This window comes from Buteo buteo, chromosome 4 (genome assembly GCF_964188355.1).
Source record: "Buteo buteo chromosome 4, bButBut1.hap1.1, whole genome shotgun sequence".
Lineage (NCBI taxonomy): Eukaryota > Metazoa > Chordata > Aves > Accipitriformes > Accipitridae > Buteo > Buteo buteo.
This window is the reverse complement of record NC_134174.1, coordinates 11,027,892-11,048,095: the sequence shown is the minus strand read 5'-3', so window position 1 is coordinate 11,048,095 and position 20,204 is coordinate 11,027,892. Positions and strand designations below refer to the sequence as shown.

Genomic DNA, 20,204 nt, shown 5'->3' with positions numbered 1-20,204 from the left:
CTGTGCCAGCATTTTTCCCCAGACTGACTTCCATACTTATAAAAGAAAGGCCACCCACATTGTCTTTTTCCACTCACCGCTGGATATGAAACTTTAAAAATTGTGTTGTAATAATATCAGATAATTTTTTTACTATTTATTTAAATGTAGTTATTTCTACTGAAAATGCCCCCATACCCTCAGAGCCAGACTAAGCTCAGGCAAAGCTGTCAGCTATACAGTACATTAGATATTGCAAGGGCAGTAAAATGTAGACAAAGCCTGCTTTGACTATACCGAAACCCGGGAAAGCCAGACTGCTGGCTGCTGGCTGCCAGTAGGATGGAGAGAACAGCAACCGCTCCTTGGAAGAATGCTCTCTTCCTTAGAGCCAGTTTCAGCCCAAGCCTGCACATATGCTCCCAGCAGCATGAGCAGCAAGCCTGGATCCTCAGTGACCACTTCTGATGTAATGTTCCAGTTTTGTCTGTTTCTTTGGACTCTCCCTAATCCTGCCCAGGAGAAGAAGTCAGAACAGTCCTGGGATTTAACAAGTCAGAGAAGGAATCAGCTAGTTCTGAATTTGCACACTGTCCTAATTCAGAAATTGCACACAATTTCAAAAATATTTTAAATCTAATATATAACTCTTATTCTAGGCAGAGAATTATTGAAGTTCACAGCACTTTAGCACTCCCATCAACATCTATGGTAACACAATGTAGGCTTGGGCCCTTACGCTTTGTATAATTCACTTTAAAATTCTTGTACTGTTCAGCACTTCTTTGAAATTCATCTCTTTTCTAAAATTCAGAGTGGACATATGGACAAATAACAGAAGATGTGAGGAAAGAGCCAATGTGAGAAATTTTAAACAAGAGAAATAGCTATTGTGAAAAGTGAAATTAAGACAGGTATTTGATGGAAAAGACAGGCAGTCAGAAAGGCTCTTGCATACCTAAACAAAAAGGTTACTGAAAAAAGAGCTTAACACTGGAAGAACATAATGAAGAAGAGAGTATGAAGTAAATTGGAAAGCATATATTAAATTGATTTGAATTTGAAGAAATGCATAACTTTTTCTCAAAATTTATCTTGTGATGCTTGAGGACTAGTTCAGCTCAGCTCTCAACAGCACCATTACACAGTATTACAGAAGCATGAACTGAGATTTCAAAAAGCCAAAGAGGAAGGAACTACAAGTGTTTAAGAAGGGATAATGGAAGATGGGAAATGGGCTGAAGAGGAAAGAAGAAGGAATGCTGCAAAAAAGGGTGAAGTGTCTTGTCAAGGATGACGCCATGTTCACATCCAGAAAAGACACAGAGGTGAAAACTGGGGAGAAAGGCAGGAGACAATTGCAGCAAAGCAGTCATTCCCAAACCTTTCCCATCAATGACCTCTTTGGCAACAGCCCAAACTTCCTGGACCTCTTTCCCCTCCCTTCCCTGCCCTCTTCTCCTTTTCACACAGTTCAGGGTACAAACTTTGCTAGCCACCTTGTCAAAGATTGTTTTGTTTTGGTTTTACTTTAGGAAGTTCACTGAATGTGATGGGCTGATAACTCGCACAGCTCCAGAAAACATTACGAGCAGAAACCAGCCTAACTTAGCTACTCTTTGCCTGAGAAAGTTCTCCAAAACTACTTCAGCAGGTCTTGTACTGCAAATACCTCTAAACGCTTATGCCATGATCTAAGACACTTTATCAGCATTATGCTAAAACCCACTATTCTGATGAGACCAGTAGTCTGTATGCTATTTGGACACAATGAATTGAAAATAACAGACATATGCAAACCATGCATACTGGCGCAGAGTAAGCATCAGCCAATTGTGCAAACTGAGCCCAAGGGCCAGGACTCCTTATCTGCTGTGCTCCACAAAGATGCTGTGTTTTCACTGAACTCACCAAAACTATCTATTACGTTTTCTCTGCTTCTGTGTTCATTTCTGACAGAGGTTAAATTTCAAAAGCATGGCCACATACTAGTTTATCTGCTTGTGTTCTCAAAGTATCTGAACCCACCAGCTTTAGTCCCTTGCAGACCTGCAAAACAGAGACTCACCTAACAGTGTGCACCTGTTTATAGACATAAATACACACACACTATTGGATGATCTTTTTGTGCACATATACTTGTAGATACATACATAAATACATGTACAAGTATACACACAGAGGAAAATGTACACAATTGATACATGCATATACATACCTCCCACCTATTTAAGTAGGACTGGTTTAAGCTTATACCTTGTCTGATTCTTAAAATATCATCTGAATCTTGTTTATGAACACTGGGAAATAGGAAAAAGCATATCTAATATTATAGAAATGTGTAAGCTTTAACTCTCGTTATCTTGAAGCAATAAAAAAACCAATTTGATCTGTTTCATATTAAAGCATCTAAAACTCTTGCAAATATAGTACTGCAGAGCTCTCATGCACATATAAAAGGTTTTTAACATATTCAGTTGTATTTCATTTTAATATTTCCTTGTCAATATACAGATGACATGAGGAGGTGAATGAATTGATTTAAGTGCATCCTACTTTGGCCAAACATACCCCAAGTTCAATTAGATGTATGGATTTGCACTGCTCTACTCTTACTAGTACACATAACCACTTCAGTGAACTATTCTTGTGTCAACAAAACCTACTGATATGAATCTGCAAAGGAAATCCAGTCTTGCTGTCCACATCATAGTTCTTTTTCATAAAAGCAGTATTCATAATTCATAAGCACAGCATAATTCATAATATCATAGTTCTTTTCACAAAAATAGTGGGATACTTGCCCTACTGCTGTTGGTAGAATGTCCAAGAAATTCATTAAACTGATGGATTTTTCCTTCGATGTTCCTTCTTCCAATTTTCAAGCTAAATTTATCCATAACTGTTATGTATCTATTGCTCTAAAGAAAATTTGTTTTCTCTTGAACAACATTTCCTCTCGGTGTTTATTCTTGACACAGCCTGTTTACTGATCTGTAACCACAGTACTTTTTAGGATAAAGCATGCTTGATTCTCCACAGAGAGTATGATATCTGTGCTTCAAAATAAAACAGAGATCAATACTGAATACAGACTGCTGCTCATCCGTATTGTGTTTGTTACAGTTGCCCCCAAGACACCTAAGCAATGTCCAGGCACATTCTGTGGCATAGCATTCACCAGGAACCATTCTCAGCTGACAGTGCAGGCAAGCCTATACGAGGTTATACCCAGTCTTGCTATCTACATGCCTCCAGTGTTATCTCAACAGGTTCTATACCATCAAATACTCTTACATGCCCTGCTGTAACTGACATAGCACCTGAAGCATGCCAGTTCCCTAGTTTCATGCCTTGAAAATATTACTTTCTAAGTTACACCACTTCACATTATTTCAGAAACTTTGAGCAGAAAAGTATGCAAACAGGCACACATATATTATGACTTAGAGCCCCCTAGATATCACCAAGAGAAGTCAGAAGACCAAGTCTAGTTTTGAATAGTGACAATCTATGCCACTTGGTCCAACAGTCAGGTCCACAGATTTGTTTTATTCAACAGTATAGATTTATAGACGTAAGCTTTAGAAATGTAGTCCAGTTCCAATCTTAAATTTAACTCTCAGTGAAATGCCTCAGGGAGCCAGAATTAACCTTCTATCCCCTTCTGTGCATGAAATATGCACTAACAAGAATGGGTTAAGCACAGGAAAACATACAGATTCGAGATTGCTTCTGCTACCGTAGGGTCACTTCACCTACAAAAGCCTTTCACAGAAGTCAGGCTGGCATTGCTGGCCCTCTGCCTTTTGCTCCCCACCCTACACTTTGCAGGAGTTAGAAGGTGCTGAATGAGCTATGGCTTTAGTCATAGTCCCAGGCTCTACTCAAAAACTATCTGTGATCCTCATCTCCTGCATTATCCACCAGTTTTGCTTTTTACCATTCATACATTTAAACAGCAAATCTCCACCTTGAATGCAGAATCTCAAAACATGATTTAAATTAGCTGAAAGCCTTATGAAGCAATGTTAATATCAGCAAATCTTTACAAATGTTTCATAACTGTCTTGCCCAAAGACTGTACTTAAGAGTGTTGCTTTGTAGCGTCATACACATGCTGTGCCAGGGCTTACTATGTTTTCCCCAATACCAAACTTTACGAATGGTATCCAGCTGAAGGAAAGCTTTGAGGCAGAATTGTATTGGGGGGGGGGGGGAGAGACTGAGAGACTGGAAGTGTTTGGAATTACATCTCCTTTGTCCTGTGTCTATATCCGTATGTTTCCTTATTCCTATAATAAGGAAAATTATCTCTTTCCAAGTTAGTTGTCAGTAGAAGAAATGGCAACTACCATCACTTGGGATTAACAAATACATTGATAATATTTTTTAAAAGGCTTCAGTCTTAATCCAGCCTGTGTTTTTTTCTGCTGGTATCCCTCACCAAAAGAAAAAAACCACTCTTTGCAGCAATAATATAACCCTAGCAGAAAATACCTGCATATACCAGTAAAGTAAAACTAAAATGTTTTATCTGAAAGGTTGGGAAGTGCTATGGCAAGACTACATACTTCCTCAATGAATATTTTAGAATACTTTAAGTGTAGAAGTCATTTAAACTACTATATCCATAGCAAATTAGATTAAATTAAACTTGCCTATATGGAGATCATTCAGTTTGGTAGAAAACTTTTGCTGGAAGTCTTCTTGCATTTTTTAGGTGGAAGAAAAATCACACCCAAAGCATAAAAAGTTTTATCAGGAGAAAACACCAGAATGTCATGCAAGCACAGAAAAATATCAATAGAGCCAAGCTCCTTAGTTTTACTGCTCCCCTGTGTAACTCTTAAGAAATGCAAAACTGAAGTTTCTCTCTTGAGAAGTGGTAATGCCCAAAGGATGAAGAAGAGAATCCTACCTGAATTAATTATTCATCAGGGATTATTCATCCATTTTTAAAAGCAAAGATCTGTTCTGGATTAGCATAGTCATATTTATATTTATTCTTCATTTTTTCAAGGCAGTTACAATACACTTCAGTGCAGTATAATTTAGAACTACCAAAAGGGAAAATGAAAATAGAATGATAGCATTTTCCATAAACACATAAATTACAGGCAGTCATGGAGCTGGCCTAGAGCTCTCAAGACTTGTTAAATCCTAATGTCCCTCCTAGAGTTGTTTGCATATTTATTTATACAGTTCTGATTTGCTCATAGCTGATAGCAAAAATGAACTAGAGAAAAGTAAGCAAATGCTTAACTGCCTACATTTCTGGTCAAATCAGGCAGAATTTTTTAAAGTTTCTTTGCATGATGTAGGAGAATGTTAGCATATTGCTAATTTTTCAGAGTCTCTGCTCTGTGTTACATGCATGTCTTGCTTTGTGGCAAGCCTACAGAAGTATCTGTCCCTACTTGAATCACATGTCATCATTTTCAGGTCATAAAAGAGTCCCAACTCCACCTTTTGTTTAAATTTTAACGAGAATTACACTATACTCACAGGATGGAAGGATAAGAATTCCTAAATCCTTTGAGCAAAATGCTAATAATACAATTGTCTAGTCCTACCAGAGCATTTTAAAGTCTGTGCAGAATGAAAATCCTACTAAAATTTCTATTGTATCTCAACTGCAAAATAGGACAGGCATCAAAAATTTTCTGTTTTCAACTACTGCACAAGTCACTGTTCTTGGAATGTCACTTCTTGGTAGTATACTTTAAGTACATAATGTTTGAAAATGCCATATTTTTATATTTTCTTAAGCCATTAGGCTTTGTCTCTCCCCCCCCCCCCCTTATTTTTTTGGCACGGTATTTCATATCATCCCTGAGGCCTACAAACTTTTAAATGTGTAAACCTTCCAACTTCCATGTTAGCTCCTTTATCTCTTTCTAAAGATGATGAGTTGTAACAAAGACAAGCTGAATTTTCATCTAGTATCCTACAGGAATGCTGTGGCAAAACAACAAGGTAAGCTATCAAGGCCTGCATGACTCCTGTGGTTTTATCATTTAAAAAAACAGAAGGAAATGGAGTGAAGAAAAACACAGATATCCCTACCTCCCAAAAACCAACCCACTCATCTCAGAATTTCAGAAAGGTTTTATTTTTAATATGAAATAAAATGTGTAGTCCTAAGCCCCTATCTATATATTCCCAGTATTTGCCCCTTTTGACAGTAGAAATTTGAAAAATATTTTGGGTCTAATCTGCTTTTTAAAAAAAATCTCTAAGATTTGCTATTATGAATGGCATTTCTCCTCTGAAGTAAGAATCAAAATTTTGTAATATTTTCTGAATTTCTCAATCTTTTAGAAGTCCACCTCCATTATGAAAAGCTATACTTGAATGTTACCGTCTTATTCCATTGATTTAACTCTTTGTGCATATTAAATTATATCAGGGTTTTTTCTTTTAATTAAAAAATAAGACCTTCTCTCCTCTTACTAGTAATTCAAAACCAGCAGAGTTAAGTAAGTTAATACTCCTTTTTCTAAAACATCGGTGCATTTCCTAAATTCAGTGTAAAAAAGGGTCAGGATAACATGAATGTCATGGGCAATGGGGGAAATGAGTTTCCTAGGAGATGATCGAAAGAGAGGAAACCAGTTAGACACTAGTTATCCTAGCAAGAATGAATCAAGGAGAAAGCTACTGTTAGTTTGGAACTATAAATATTTGGTAAAGCAGCTTACAGACAAAATAAACAGCATTCTTGAAGTCCATTTCTAATTGATTTTACTGATTCACCAAAGATAGTAAAGAAATACTAAGAATTACTTATCACAGATTGACACTAGCAACTGAATTTGAAGGTGAAGGGTAAAATCAAAAAACTAGTTAGCTTCGTCCGTGTTACAAATTCAATGAACTCTTAGAAAATATGCACAACAGCAGCCTGCAGAAAGCTCTTCTTAACATATCATACTTCTCTATTGTAAACTAAAGAATCTACAGGGTGTTAATAAATTGAGTGCAATAGTACATCTTGCTTTTAATAAGATGTTTGTTCAGAAAGCACATTAAAGACTCATTCAAAATGAAGGTGGTAATGCATATGTATGGTGTCTTAATAATGAGAAATCACACTTTTTTTTTCTTTCCCAGCTCCTTCCCTCCACCCCTTTTTCAGAAGCTGTACATTTTTTAAATGAGTTGCCTGGTCAATAAGTAAAAAGAGTATTAGATGTCTTTTAACATATTTGATTTTTCACATAAAAATGGAATGCCTGAAAGATTCAACAGTGACTGAAGGTGTTTCTTCACTTTAAAAGCTTTTTTGGCAAGTTCCCTACAAGAGAAGCACTTTACTGCACAGATGAGATCCTTGCAATGATTTATATTATAAAGTTACATTCCTGTACTCAATGTAAGCATATTAAGAGATGATAAATAACCAAAATCTAGAGACCAAAAGATATAGCAGAAAAGCTAGCTCCTCTATAGTTACACACTTAAAATCCCTGCTTATACATAATCTTGATTCCGATTGTAAAGCTACTGTTTGCCATCTTCTTACCACCCTCCTAAATGGTTTAAAATTCCTGAAGTGTGAAAAAATAAATAAATCAAGGATTACAAATGTGATTATAAATGTATTCAAATGATTAATCACACTGACACTTATATTGGTGTTATCCTTATACAGGATCACATTAGATCATATATAATGGAACGAAAGCATGGAAGAGCTCTCCTATGGCAACCCAGATATTAGAGGAAGTCAATGATTTCTAAAATCAAAGACTCACCTGAGAGAGTCTAGGAAGTTATAAAACTCCAGGCAAGCTAGCAAGAGGCATTACCCTTAAAAAGTTTTGTAATAACCTGCATTTTATTTTTGCCTTTAAGATATATTTCTTATATCTAACTAGTGCCTCCTAGAAATTTGTAAACCAGAAGGCATTACTGAGACTTTGTGAAAATAGGAATCTGAATTAGGGGCAGGATGCTGGGGATGGACAAGTGGACAGTGGGATCCTGCTCCCATTAGGGAATGCCAGACAAATTCTGCACTCATCTTGGTGAAGACTATGTCACGTGTCTCCAAACAGGCTTCAGCATGGGCATGTTCACAGTGAATTTCTACATTAAGATTAATCTCTCCTTACTAATTACAGAGATCCTCGGAAAGCAAGGTGACAGTGCTTCAAATGCTGTAACTAACTGCTCTATCTCCTGTCTCATTTTGAGAAGGCGCTGTTGAAAAACTTGCAGAAATGCCTGCTCCTGCAATACTCACAGTGCATTTCTATGAATCAAAAAGGTATAAGTGATTTGATAAGCATCAAATAAATGTCAGAACAACCACTAAAACCATCCAATTTCAGTAAATACAATTCATTCTTATTTCCTCTGCACCTCACCTTCCTACCACTCCCAGTGCACATACAGAACTCCATCCCCTAACTGGAAAGATATCAAAGCGCAAACAATCACTGACAGAAAAAAGGTGACTTCATTCCTTTCAGTCAGACAGGGCACATCTAATTTAAATTATACACAAATGAAAGCTGTATGTCACAGAAGAGAAGGTGGCATGCAGCCTGTCAGAGAATAAAATATTATCCTCCCTAAAACCTTGACCATCTGCTTGTCAATTTAAATCAATCATTTGGAATATTTTTTTTCCAAACCACATAGGCTTTAGAAGTATGAGGCTTTATCCAAAATGAATCAAAATCAATGGAAGATATATTTCACTGGGTTTTGGATCAGAGTTTTGACACTTTGCCTCTGTTTAGTGTTGTTAAAACTTCCACAAAATTATAAAATATATATGACTGTACTGGGAAACGATCCCACACCTACTTTCTGCTTGTGGCGACTGGTTCTTTGTACCCCAGGTCTGGAGCCAAATCTAAATAGTGTCATTTCCCACAGAGGCTCTTTGCACCCAAGAGGACTATCAGAGGTACAAGCCATAAGAGAGCTGTGTCCTCTCTCTGATGATCTGGAAGAAAAAGTATCTTAGTTTGTTTTCTTCACAGAGTTTTTCCCTCTTTTAAAAGACGAAGTATGTTTACCAAAATGCCTCTTTAGAATGAAGCAGTATTAAAGCTGCAAGTTTGTTGTTTGGTTTGTTTTCCAGTTGAGGCTTTTAAGATGCAATGTTTTAGTGTTGTTGTAACATCCACTATAAATTCCTGAAAATCTTCATTTTGCAAGGCATGTCAAGCACAGAGAGATGCCTACTACTGCTCTGCTCTTGCAAGTCACCTCTTGGATCAACTCTTGTGATCCTAGACTTGTTTTATCTCAGTTATTCTTTTTACCTTTCATTTCTTTGCTGAGCAACTTTTCAATACAGTTTTGTAATGCTAATATTTATAGTAGAAAAAAAGATCATAATTCCAAAGTAATATTTCCATGACCTTTTATCTTTACTTTTAAGCCCAGTTGGTACATAAACACCAGCCTACACATTATTATCACAGCAAATGCCATCTCAGAAATACCAGGACTCAGAAAATCATCATTTACACAGAAGAATATAAAATGACACTATTGGTTAAAAGATAAGGCATATTGAAAGGATTTTTCATGTGGCATTTTAATGTGATAATGAATTCCTAAAAGTCTGAGTTTCAGTCTTCATATAAATAAGTGGATGCTAATAGGCCATCCATAAAGACTCCCCTTATTAAAATACAAATGAGATATCCCTTATGTTTATACATGTGTAAGTACAATTAATATTGCAACCCAAGTGGAAACAAAATTGCTTTAGTTAACCAACCATTACAAGGCAATCAAATGTGGTATCAAATGTAATTGTAGAAGATCCATTTGGGGAATAACAGCAATTATTTAATACAGAATTCTCCCCTCCTTCTTCCAATTCACGTACAATTTTTTTCATGCATCTCTATGCCACAAAAATAATTGGACCATCACAAGTGTCAACCCTCCCCACCCTTCACTCTGCAGCATACAAGAAAATTCAAACTGACAAGGCTGTTTCATTTAGAAATATTGGTTTGTACCTCTGATTTGTAACTGCATTAATCTAAAAACATTTAGGTAGGTTTTATTTCTCCAGCTGTACATGCAGCTAGGGAATTGGGCAATACCAATGGAGTAGGAAGCAGAGAATGGCATTTATTTGCCTGAAGCTAAGCACTTTGGATTTGCCTTCATGAACTTCACAAATATTCTCTAAAGACTTAATAGTTTTCTAACAGGTAAGTATTATTTTAGGGCTGTAGATGTAAACCGCAGTTCAGATATTTTAATTGACTTTGTGCTTAATCAGGAAACAACACGTTACAATCCAATATTAATGAAATAATTGCTAAAATCATTTTGATATTTAATTATCAATGCAAAATACCAAAATCCATTATGATCTTTATTTCTGTCACTTAGCTAAAAACTAATGGTAAATATGTAAGATACATGTTCTTAACTTGGTTTAGATTTTTATTTTTGCTCTTGAGACAATCAATATACACCCGACAAGCGTTCATTTATTAATAAAAAGTATATATATAGCCCGCAGTGTAAATCTGTGCATTTAGAAAGCTGTGCAAGGTGACAGCAGGATAGGAATATGAAAACACTTTAGCTAACACCAGATATTCGCTGTTCAGTGAGTGGCTGGGTCACGCCTTCCAGATTCAATTTAATATCAACCTGAGATTTCTATGTTCATGGTTATTTTTGGCTTTGGCAAACATGAACAGATTATTTCAGATAAAACCAAAATAAAATTTTAAAATTCTTAAACTTTGGTAGCGAATCCTTTAACTATTGATCCTGGCAAGATCATGGAGCAGCTCCTCCTGGAAATTATGCTATGGCACATGGAGGACAGGGAGGTGATTCAAGACAGCCAACACGGCTTTACTAAGGGTAAATTGTGCCTGGCAAAATTGGTAGCCTTCCACAAAGGGTTTATAGCATCGGTGGAGAAGGGAAGAGTGACTGACATCATCTACCTGGACTTTGCAAAGCATTTGATACTGTCCCACACAACATCCTTGTCTCTAAAACGAAGAGAGGTGGATTTGACAAGTGGAGCACTCAGTGGATAAGGAATTGACTGGATGGTTGCACTCAAAGAGATGCGGTCAATGGTTCTATGTCCAGGTGGAGAACAGGGACAAGTGGTGTTCCTCAGGGGTCAGTATTGGCACCAGTACTGTTTAATATCTTTGTCAGTGACATGGACAGTGGGATTGAGTGCACCCTCAGCAAGTTTGTCGATGACACCAAGCTGTGTGGTACGGTCAACATGCTGGAGGGAAGGGATGCCATCCACAGGGACCTGGGCAGGCTTGAGAGGTGGGCCCATGCAAACCTCATGAAGTTCAACAAGGCCAAGTGCAAGGTCCTGCACACAGGTCGGAGCAATCCCAAATATAGATACAGGCTGGGTGATCAGTAGATTGAGAGCAGCCCTGCAGAGAAGGACTTGGGGGTATTGGTGCATGAAAAACTGTATATGAGCCGGCAATGTGTGCTTGCAACCCAGAAAGCCAGTCGCATCCTGGGCTGCATCAAGTGTGGCCAGTAGGTCGAGGGACGTGATTGTCCCCCTCTACTCAGCCCTCATGAGACCCCACCTGCAGTACTGTGTTCAGCTCTGGGGTCCCCAACATAAGAAAGACATGGACCTGCTCAAGCGGGTCCAGAAGAGGGCCTACAAAGATGATCAGGGGGCTGGAGAACCTCCTTTATGAAGACAGGCTGATAGAGTTGAGTTGTTCAGCCTGGAGAAGAGAAGGCTCCGGGGAGACCTTATAGTGGCCTTCCAGTACTTAAAGGGGGCCTACAGGAAAGGTAGGGAGGGACTCTTTACAAGGGCATGTAGTGATAGGACAAGGGGTAATGGTTTTAAACTGAAAGAGGGTAGATTTAGATTAGGCATTAGGAAGAAATTCTTTACTGTGAGGGCAATGGGACACTGGCACAGGTTGCCCAGAGAGGCTGTGGCTGCCCCATCCCTGGCAGTGTTCAAGGCCGGGTTGGATGGGGCTTTGAGCAACCTGGTCCAGTGGAAGGTGTCCCTGCCCATGGCAGGGGGGTTGGGACTAGATGATCTTTAAGGTCCCTTCCAACCCAAACCATTCTATGATTCTATGATTTATCAAAAAGCCAAAACTTAAATTTTCACTTTTGTTTTTCTTTGCTTGGTCTTCTTGAAGTAGCTAGAATTTAATACACTGTAGTACTAGAAAGACTGGAAGAAATTTTACTCTCATTCAATTACAAATAGTAGGGAAAAGGGATTTTAGTAGATGTGGATTTATTTGTGTATCTATCAATGGTTTAGCCCCAACTTTTTTCCTAAAAGGGAAGAAAATTTTCTCCTTTAGACAGTTCTGACAGTCTTTAGATGAAATTATTAGCTGAAATAACAAAAATGAGGCTGTGGGAGCAAATCTTTAAAAATCTTTAATGCTTCTACACTTCTTTTGCTGCGAACTGTGCAATAAACATTCAAAATTTTGAACAAGTTGTTAGAACAGGCACTCTGGCAGTCTTTTGATTGACACATCCCTTGTAGATCTGTATAGACCTTGGTATTATGGCCAGCCCTCTTTGCCCTTCCTCTTTTGGAATTGTTCCACTGAAGTCAGCCCATATATACTTTCCCAGAAGGAATGTTTGTGATATTTTCTCCTTAAAACTCCATAGGCTATTATTCAGCTGCAATCTGACTGTCAAGGACATTGCTGATCATGAGCTAATTAGAAGCAGAAATAGATTGTCCCAAAGACTTTCCTTTTACAGTGACTCATGTGCAACGCTGCTGCTGGAAGGGCTTTCATCACCCAGAACCAAATCCTGGACAAGAAATAAACCTCATACAGCATGATGTAGACCATTCATAATGCTATCAGAAGTACTTTAAGAACTATCATACACAGAAAGTTTTACAGTGTATCTTCCATTTTCCACCACAGCCATTAGGAGAATGAATCTTCCAGTGAAAATTAGGCTTATCAGAAAGATCTGTGTGCAAACTAATTTGAGCAGGCATTTTCTAAAAAGTAGGCCAGAAGAGAAGAAAGATTACTTCTGGCAAAAATGGAGCAAATTAAATTATAAGAGGCTTAATACATTTATTTGAAATTTAATTGCATAACCTAATGTCAAGGTTATTACATGGTGCACACTGTTCTCATCCAAATTCAAAACAATAAAGCACAAGCTTGGTTTACAGTTACTTTATTATAAATCCAACTGCATTTTTTTTTCTTTTATTCTGACCATTCTTTGCGTGAGCCACAACATTAATATAAAATCATATTTCAAAATTACTTTGAGATCTCTCCTTGGCAACGAATTCTGATACGACTAGAAGCCTCTCTGGTATGACTGACTTCTACTGCAAGTAAAGGGCAAAAAGAAAACCAAAAGCTGAGACGGTGATGTTGATGTGATTCCAGTGTGTACAAAACAGTAAGAAACAAAATGATTAGAAAGAGCATCTGACTGTATTCACACTGTTCTGCACTGAGTCCATCAAACCTGCAGGTTTGGTTTTCTATTCAAAACAGAGACAGATTAGCAGAAAAGGTTGCTGTAGCATCTCACTATTGCATCCCTATGGAATATGCATTCTGTGTTTTACTGTGTATTAGAAGCTGTGCCTGTGCAGAGAGCACACTTAAAAGCATTCAGGCTGTGTCCAGAACCTCTTTGCATTCCTAAAAGCCAGTCAATCTTATCTGAATTATTTGGCCTGACCTTAGGGAGGTTTTTTTGTCTGTTTTCACATCTCCAAGTGTCTGAGGAACACTGGATCAGAAAGGACATTATAGAAAACCATTGTGCATTTAACTGTGTGCCACTATGATTCTAGTGGAAGTGCAAATACAGTCTAGGTTTGTAGCAGCATCACGTAAAATCATCACCTGCTTTTATTTCTGAAGGAACAGGTAATGAAAGCATAATAAATGACTTTGACACTTAGCAGGGAACTGTAGCCTAAAATTAACAGGCTTATAATCATGCAGCACAATATTAATTTGGCTTGATCGTTAATAAAGAATTAATGTACATTTTACGATCATCTCACTTGTTTTTCAGTAAAGTCTGAAATGATTGAAGAAGATAGTTCACTGTTTGACTAGGTCAGGGCCTCTTTCAGTAGTACTAGAATATTGAAGAGAAGAGAAGCGTTTGTTAAAGTATGGAAAGGGATTCTAAAAAAATAGTCTATAACTCCCATGACAGTCATGTAGATAACCAAATCGTTCTGTATTAAGCTTTTTCCTGCTTTTTTCCACGATATAAGCAAAAAACAACTTGTAAAAATCTTTTCTATGATTCTGTATTTCAGTGCTTGAAGTAGCACAACTTTAACTGATAGTAACCATCACTCAGATGTCTTGTCTGTAATCTTTCCTTGTATGTCAAAACAAACATGTCTTGTGTACACCTCAGAGCTACATCTCTGGGTCTGCAAAACTCCCTATGAGCTTCTGAAGTGAAAAGTCCTCTAGACACCCAGACTGAGACTCTGTCTACTGAATAAAATAAAATGTCCATTCATAGTCATTGAGTCCTTCTGTAGTGGATATATAAACAACACATTTGTAAGAATATAGTTAATGTTCCAAAGAGGAAGAATCTGAGAAGGTTAAAAGGAGAAAAACTGAAACTTACCCCAAACTCATCCCTCCACTGATGTGATGCTTGGTACTTCTCTGCTTCTTTAGCGAGGCGCTGAAGACCAAAAAGAAAGAGGACATACATTTTAGTCTTTACTGATTCTTCACATAGCTAAGTCTTTCTTTTTTAAATTCTTCATATACATGTTTTGTCTATATAATTTTCTATATATCTACGCTTTTTCACACTTCCTTGAAAATTACGTATAAAGATGCACCATCTCATTTCAAAAATGCTATTTTCTGTATTATTTGCTTATTTAAGTACTGTAGTCATGCACTAGAAAACTTAACCCTCATTCCAATGTCATTTAAGAAGTTCTAGTTAACTTCAAAATCCATCAATATCCTTCTGAAAATACCTTCTCCTTACACAGAGCACCTTGCCTTGTATGTATTAATTTAATCTACCATCCAATGACAAGTATTTATTAGAATCTTAAAACACTGTATTATGGACATTTATTTCTCCATTAAATTATTTAGCTTCAATTATAGGAAGTACTGACATCCCCTGTGATTATTAGGGACCCATAAAAACTCAGTAATTTAGACTAGCTGTAGTCTGTTCCCATGGATTGAATACACATTAGTAGTTGGAGAGTAACAGGCGTGCTCCTAGAGGGCATTTTTCCCATTTTAAATTAATTTGAAAGAAATCTAGTTTGTCCACTTCGCCCCACGGGAAGCAAAGCACAGTGCACCAGAATGAGCAGCCCATGCTCTTCCAAATCTACCTCTTGTACAGACACATCCATTGGCTTGGTGACATGTCCTTCCTCAAAAAATTTTAAGCCTTTCAAAAAAAGCTGTTTGTACGCGCTTATGAGAAGTTTACTACAATTCTGCATGTAGAAGTTGCCAAGCGTAATGCGTGCTTTTCAGCTGAGCTGCACACAGCGTCCCCAGCGTCGGCCGCCCCGGAGGCAAGCACCCATCCTGAAAGCACCCAAGCTCACTCTGAAGAAGCAGCTACCTGATGTGAACGTAGTTCATGTGGACTCAGCCATGTCCTAATTGTTGAGTGGCTTACTTTGAGAACTAAATTATTTTATAGCCCAATAAAAATTTTAGCAACTGTTGTTTCTGGGGAATCGTGGTCCCTTTCTAACAGAAATAGCCTGGCTATATCCAGCAGATAACGCTTTCCTGTGTAACAGTATGTGCACAGCAAGCCTGATGATCCTTTTAATATTCAGACCAATTCCTACACAAAATGAACTGGTGGTCTAAGTCATATTGACAGTTGAGTCAACTGTCAGTTCTTGCTCACAACCAAAAGGAGTATGACCAGAAAGTCCATGTAAGCTGGAATGGCAGAGACGGTGCTGTCAGAACCTCACCGCAGCCCCCTCCAGGAGAGCAAGTGCTGTTATCTGCTCCCTTGAGGGCAGTCCCTCTCCCCCCTCTAACAACTATCAGGATGATAAATTTCACAAAGCAAAACTTAGGAACTTTTCCTTTCTTTTACATTTGCTATCATTCTCTATAAACAAAAAAACTCCAATAAACCTGCGTGCTCTGCTGTCAGAAAATAAGTGTCCCCACTCATTTGTTTTGTTGTCGATTCAAATGATTCTTAGCTAATAGAAAGCTACTAGCATCTTACAGGTACTGCCCACTGCAGTTACCCTCCAGAGTAGCTAAGCGCCACATTTACAAAAGAAAAACTATGATATAATTTGATACATTACACTGGGAAAAAACAGAGTACAACTCTCCTTTGACCGCACTGGACAAACACCTCAGATACTTACAGTAGTCTCGGTTTTCTGGTAATATACCAGAACAATTTCATCCATCTAATTTCTCCATTCAATATAGCCAGTTCTGCATCTAAATTTGCATATCCTCTGATGAGTTCAAGCCAACTAAGTCATGTTTCACCAGACTGTAGCAAAGCAAGATATGACACTTACTACACATGTAAATAGCTGCAGTTACCACTGCCCTCAGATTTCCCTCACAGTCTGCTTCATTGCCTTAAGGAACCCAGAGAACTGCAATTGTTTTCCACAAAAGACAGTAGAACACAAGTGCACAAACTGATAGATGGATTATGAAAAGAAATATATATTAAGCATTAACATTACTAGGAATGTTTGCATGGAAAGAACTGTAGCCACATTTGAAATTCATCAGCTCCATGAAAAGTTGGTAGACTCCTCAGCTAATCTGCAGTATAAAGCAAAAATGCTAAAAGCTAATAAAAAATTAGCTTTGTTTTTTGTTGTGTTCGGGTTTTTTTGGTCTCAAATGGAGAAAAAAAAAGAATATCCCTCACCAAAGAGGTACTGTATTCTTATTCTCCTTGAAGAATCTAAGTTAGAACCTCTCCTAACTGTCTAAGTAACCTGCTAAAATAACACTACATGCAACTTCTACAGGTCTTCATGCCTTAAAATAGCTTCCAAAATGAGAAGTTGTCATTTGGGGTATGTGTACAGACCTCTGTTAAAGGTAATCAAGCTCATACAAAAACAGAAGCAACTGGTTACAGAGAAACAATACTGAACAATGAGAAAATGGCTGTTCCTTGACTCCAACAAACCAAAACCCAACACCTTACTGGAAGTACACATGACCATGAGCCAGGCCTATGCACACTGACTCTAGCAACAGGCTGAGTTGAATGAAGACATCTTTTTGATGTCCTCTTCACTGCTTAACTGAAGAATGTCTGTATTTTGCTCTACTGCAGAACAAGAAATTTATTATTTGCGCCAGTTATTAGAATTTTCCAAATTATATGCAAAAGTTTAGCTGGAATGTATCCGAAAGTTTAGCTGGAATGTATATTTAGAATGTATTTCCTAGCATCCTATGTCAGAGACAGAATTAAAGCCTAGCCAACTTTATATCAACCCAGTATTGTTTTCCCTGAAACAGATCATCTTTTCCATCAACAATTCCTATAAACGTCACACAAATTATTAGTATTCAGTATAGTGGCTGTTAACCAGGACTAGAATAAACCTGTGAGTTGAGTGGTCACAAGAATAAATCATTTGATCTCTCAAAATGGGGATACATATTGTATTTTCATCTTCTATTACTGCAACAGAACAATCCTGATTCTACAGCTATGTAAGTTATATATGCAAAAATATACAGGATCATTTCCCAAAGACCTGTCTACTACAGTACTCTGATTACCCAGCTCATCTCCAGCAGAAGACTCTTTATCAATGTTTATGTGCAGAATATCACAAGGACATAGAACATTCAAGGACTTATTTTTCAAGAAGTGGGTGCTTTAAAATATATGGGTTGACTGATAGGAATTCTGTGCATGCAAAACCCAGTATCATTCCCTCCTGTGTAACACCTTATATTTTTATGAAACATAAGGGAAGAGTATTAAATTAAAAATAAATACATAAATAAATAAATAAATAAATAACAAAGCTAAGGTGTTCTCAGAAGTTTGTAATTTCTATGCAAGAAGAACCTTGCTGCTACAGCCACATGGAGTCTAATAACTGAGACATTCACCTTCCACAGAGAGAACTTTGCTGAGAGCCAGGGTAAGATGTCAAGACTCCTGGGTCAAAAATAGCTAGATTGTGAAGCAAACTCGAGTTACCTATGCCCTTTATTGTGACACAAGGAGAGACTAATTTTTCATCTCTCTCAAAGAAATCATGCCTGCTTCCTTCTGAGGTATGCAAATGTCAGGTCTTGCCTTCCCTGTTTTGATGGAAGAGTCTCTGGAGAACGCCAACAGAGGAGTAACATAACAGCGGGCTGACACCTGACACTTCCCATTTTCCCTCTCATTACAATGAGGGTTTAATAAGGTAACACCTTCTTTAATACCATGACCCACTGCAGTTCCCTACAGATTTCTCTAGCAAATACTAAAATGTTTAGATTCATATTGTTATATGTAAGAAAATAAGCAGAAATAGTTCTAAAACAAACATGCAAAACACTACTTCTGCATGTTAGGTTTTAATCATTTCTTACTCCATGCCTCTCTGTGTGCTGTGAAGATAAAAACTGTGAGATGTTTTCAGGCCTTGAATGAAGCTCTATTTCACATCATCTTTTTAGACAGAGCGGATGAAAAACCAAACACCACTTAAAAGGGGAAACAGAACAAAACTAACATGTAACAGAAACATTCTGGCTTACTTTAAGGTATTTTAAAAAAACCTACTTTGTTCAGTCTGCCGGAGAGCAAGGATTCTCAGATTATGGCAGTGAAACTCAAATTGCTCTGAAGTAGTACATAAATTGAGAAACCATGACCAGGAAGAGAAGGCTGCAAAATGCTGTAGCATCTATTCCTATGCTTTTGGAGGATGCCCAACAGCTGTGAGACAGTGCTTCTCAGTGAGAGATAAAACAGGCTGATGCCAGATTTAGCCAGTGCGATTGACACAGTAGCTGATGTCAAATTTAGGGTGTTTGAAAACACTGTGATTAAACAAGCATTTGTTTAATCAATGTTTCAAGATGAAACAATTATTTCTACCTCTTTTTTTTCTTTATTTTAACTTTTTTTAATGAATGAGAACTGCTCTCTCCCTTGCTATTTTCTAAATATTGTGCAGGGTGCATTATTTTCAGGAATTTTCAGAATACTTAGCTCATCTATAAAAGAACAATTATCCCTTGAAGGACAGCCACTGCCCACAAATAAGTATTTTTAATCAAAGTTTGAAAGAAGTCAAGAGTTACCTTCCACTAGATTTTATTAAATCTTTCAAAGAGAATGGTTACCTTTAAAGCAAAACAGCTATTGGCAAAGATAGATAAGATGCAAGTGTTATTTAGTCCATCAGCCTATGAACTTTTCTTTAACTTTTAAAGGGATTACAAAAGATTACACACACACACACACAAAAAAAAAAAAAGGAAAAAAAAAAAAAGAAAAGAAAAGCAACAACTAAAAAATCCAAAGCCCAGCTGCCTGTCAATCTGAAAACTGTCCATTTTTGAAGGTCTTGTCCCCAGGTTCCAACTGCACACTACTATCTCTGAAAGACAGTCTTTGATGTAGCACAGACTGCAAGAAAGAGACCTGAAGAATCTTTATCTGATATGTAAAGATCAACTCCCTAGAAGGCCTATTCATCTTCCAGCCTTCATTTCTATGTGTGCATGTCGTATCTTTATCTCCTCCTAGCCAGCACAGAATTCTGTCAGCTAATGGCCCAATTACAATTATATTCAGTACAATGAAATGAATCTTTTTTTTGTGCTTCTCACTCTCCTTGAAGTATTTTATCCTGAAAATAATATTTGACTACCCCTTGATATATTAAGCTTTTATAAAATGTGTAAACTTAAGAGTTATTAGACATCAGTACCCTCACAAAGCTTTCTAAAACACCAAATCCATGGATTATGTAGGTTATTTTAAAAAGATAAATAGCCAGGGAGAACATATCAATATCAAGCTTAAATAGAACAATGTAGAAACATACAATGACCTTCAAATCCTGATTTTAAAATATGATCCAAATATTCTATCCTGTTCTTGCATGAACAGTGTAAAAGCCACAAAGAGTATGTATAAAAGCAGTTTCAAACACGGTTTTCGTACATGTATCTGAAATACAAATATTGTCCTTCTGTAGATGA

The 20,204-nt window shown here is 37.4% G+C and overlaps 1 protein-coding gene across 5 annotated transcripts in view; it reads right to left on the bottom strand.

Moving 5' to 3' along the window:
- The window catches only part of CACNA2D1 (calcium voltage-gated channel auxiliary subunit alpha2delta 1), a 431,292-nt gene that overhangs the window by 220,879 nt on the left and 190,209 nt on the right, over positions 1–20,204 (bottom strand). For all 5 annotated transcript variants that reach the window (XM_075024734.1, XM_075024736.1, XM_075024735.1 and 2 more), the window contains exon 4: positions 14,608–14,667. In XM_075024734.1, coding sequence (XP_074880835.1) covers positions 14,608–14,667 — 60 coding nt within the window. The remainder of the gene's footprint in view (positions 1–14,607; positions 14,668–20,204) is intronic.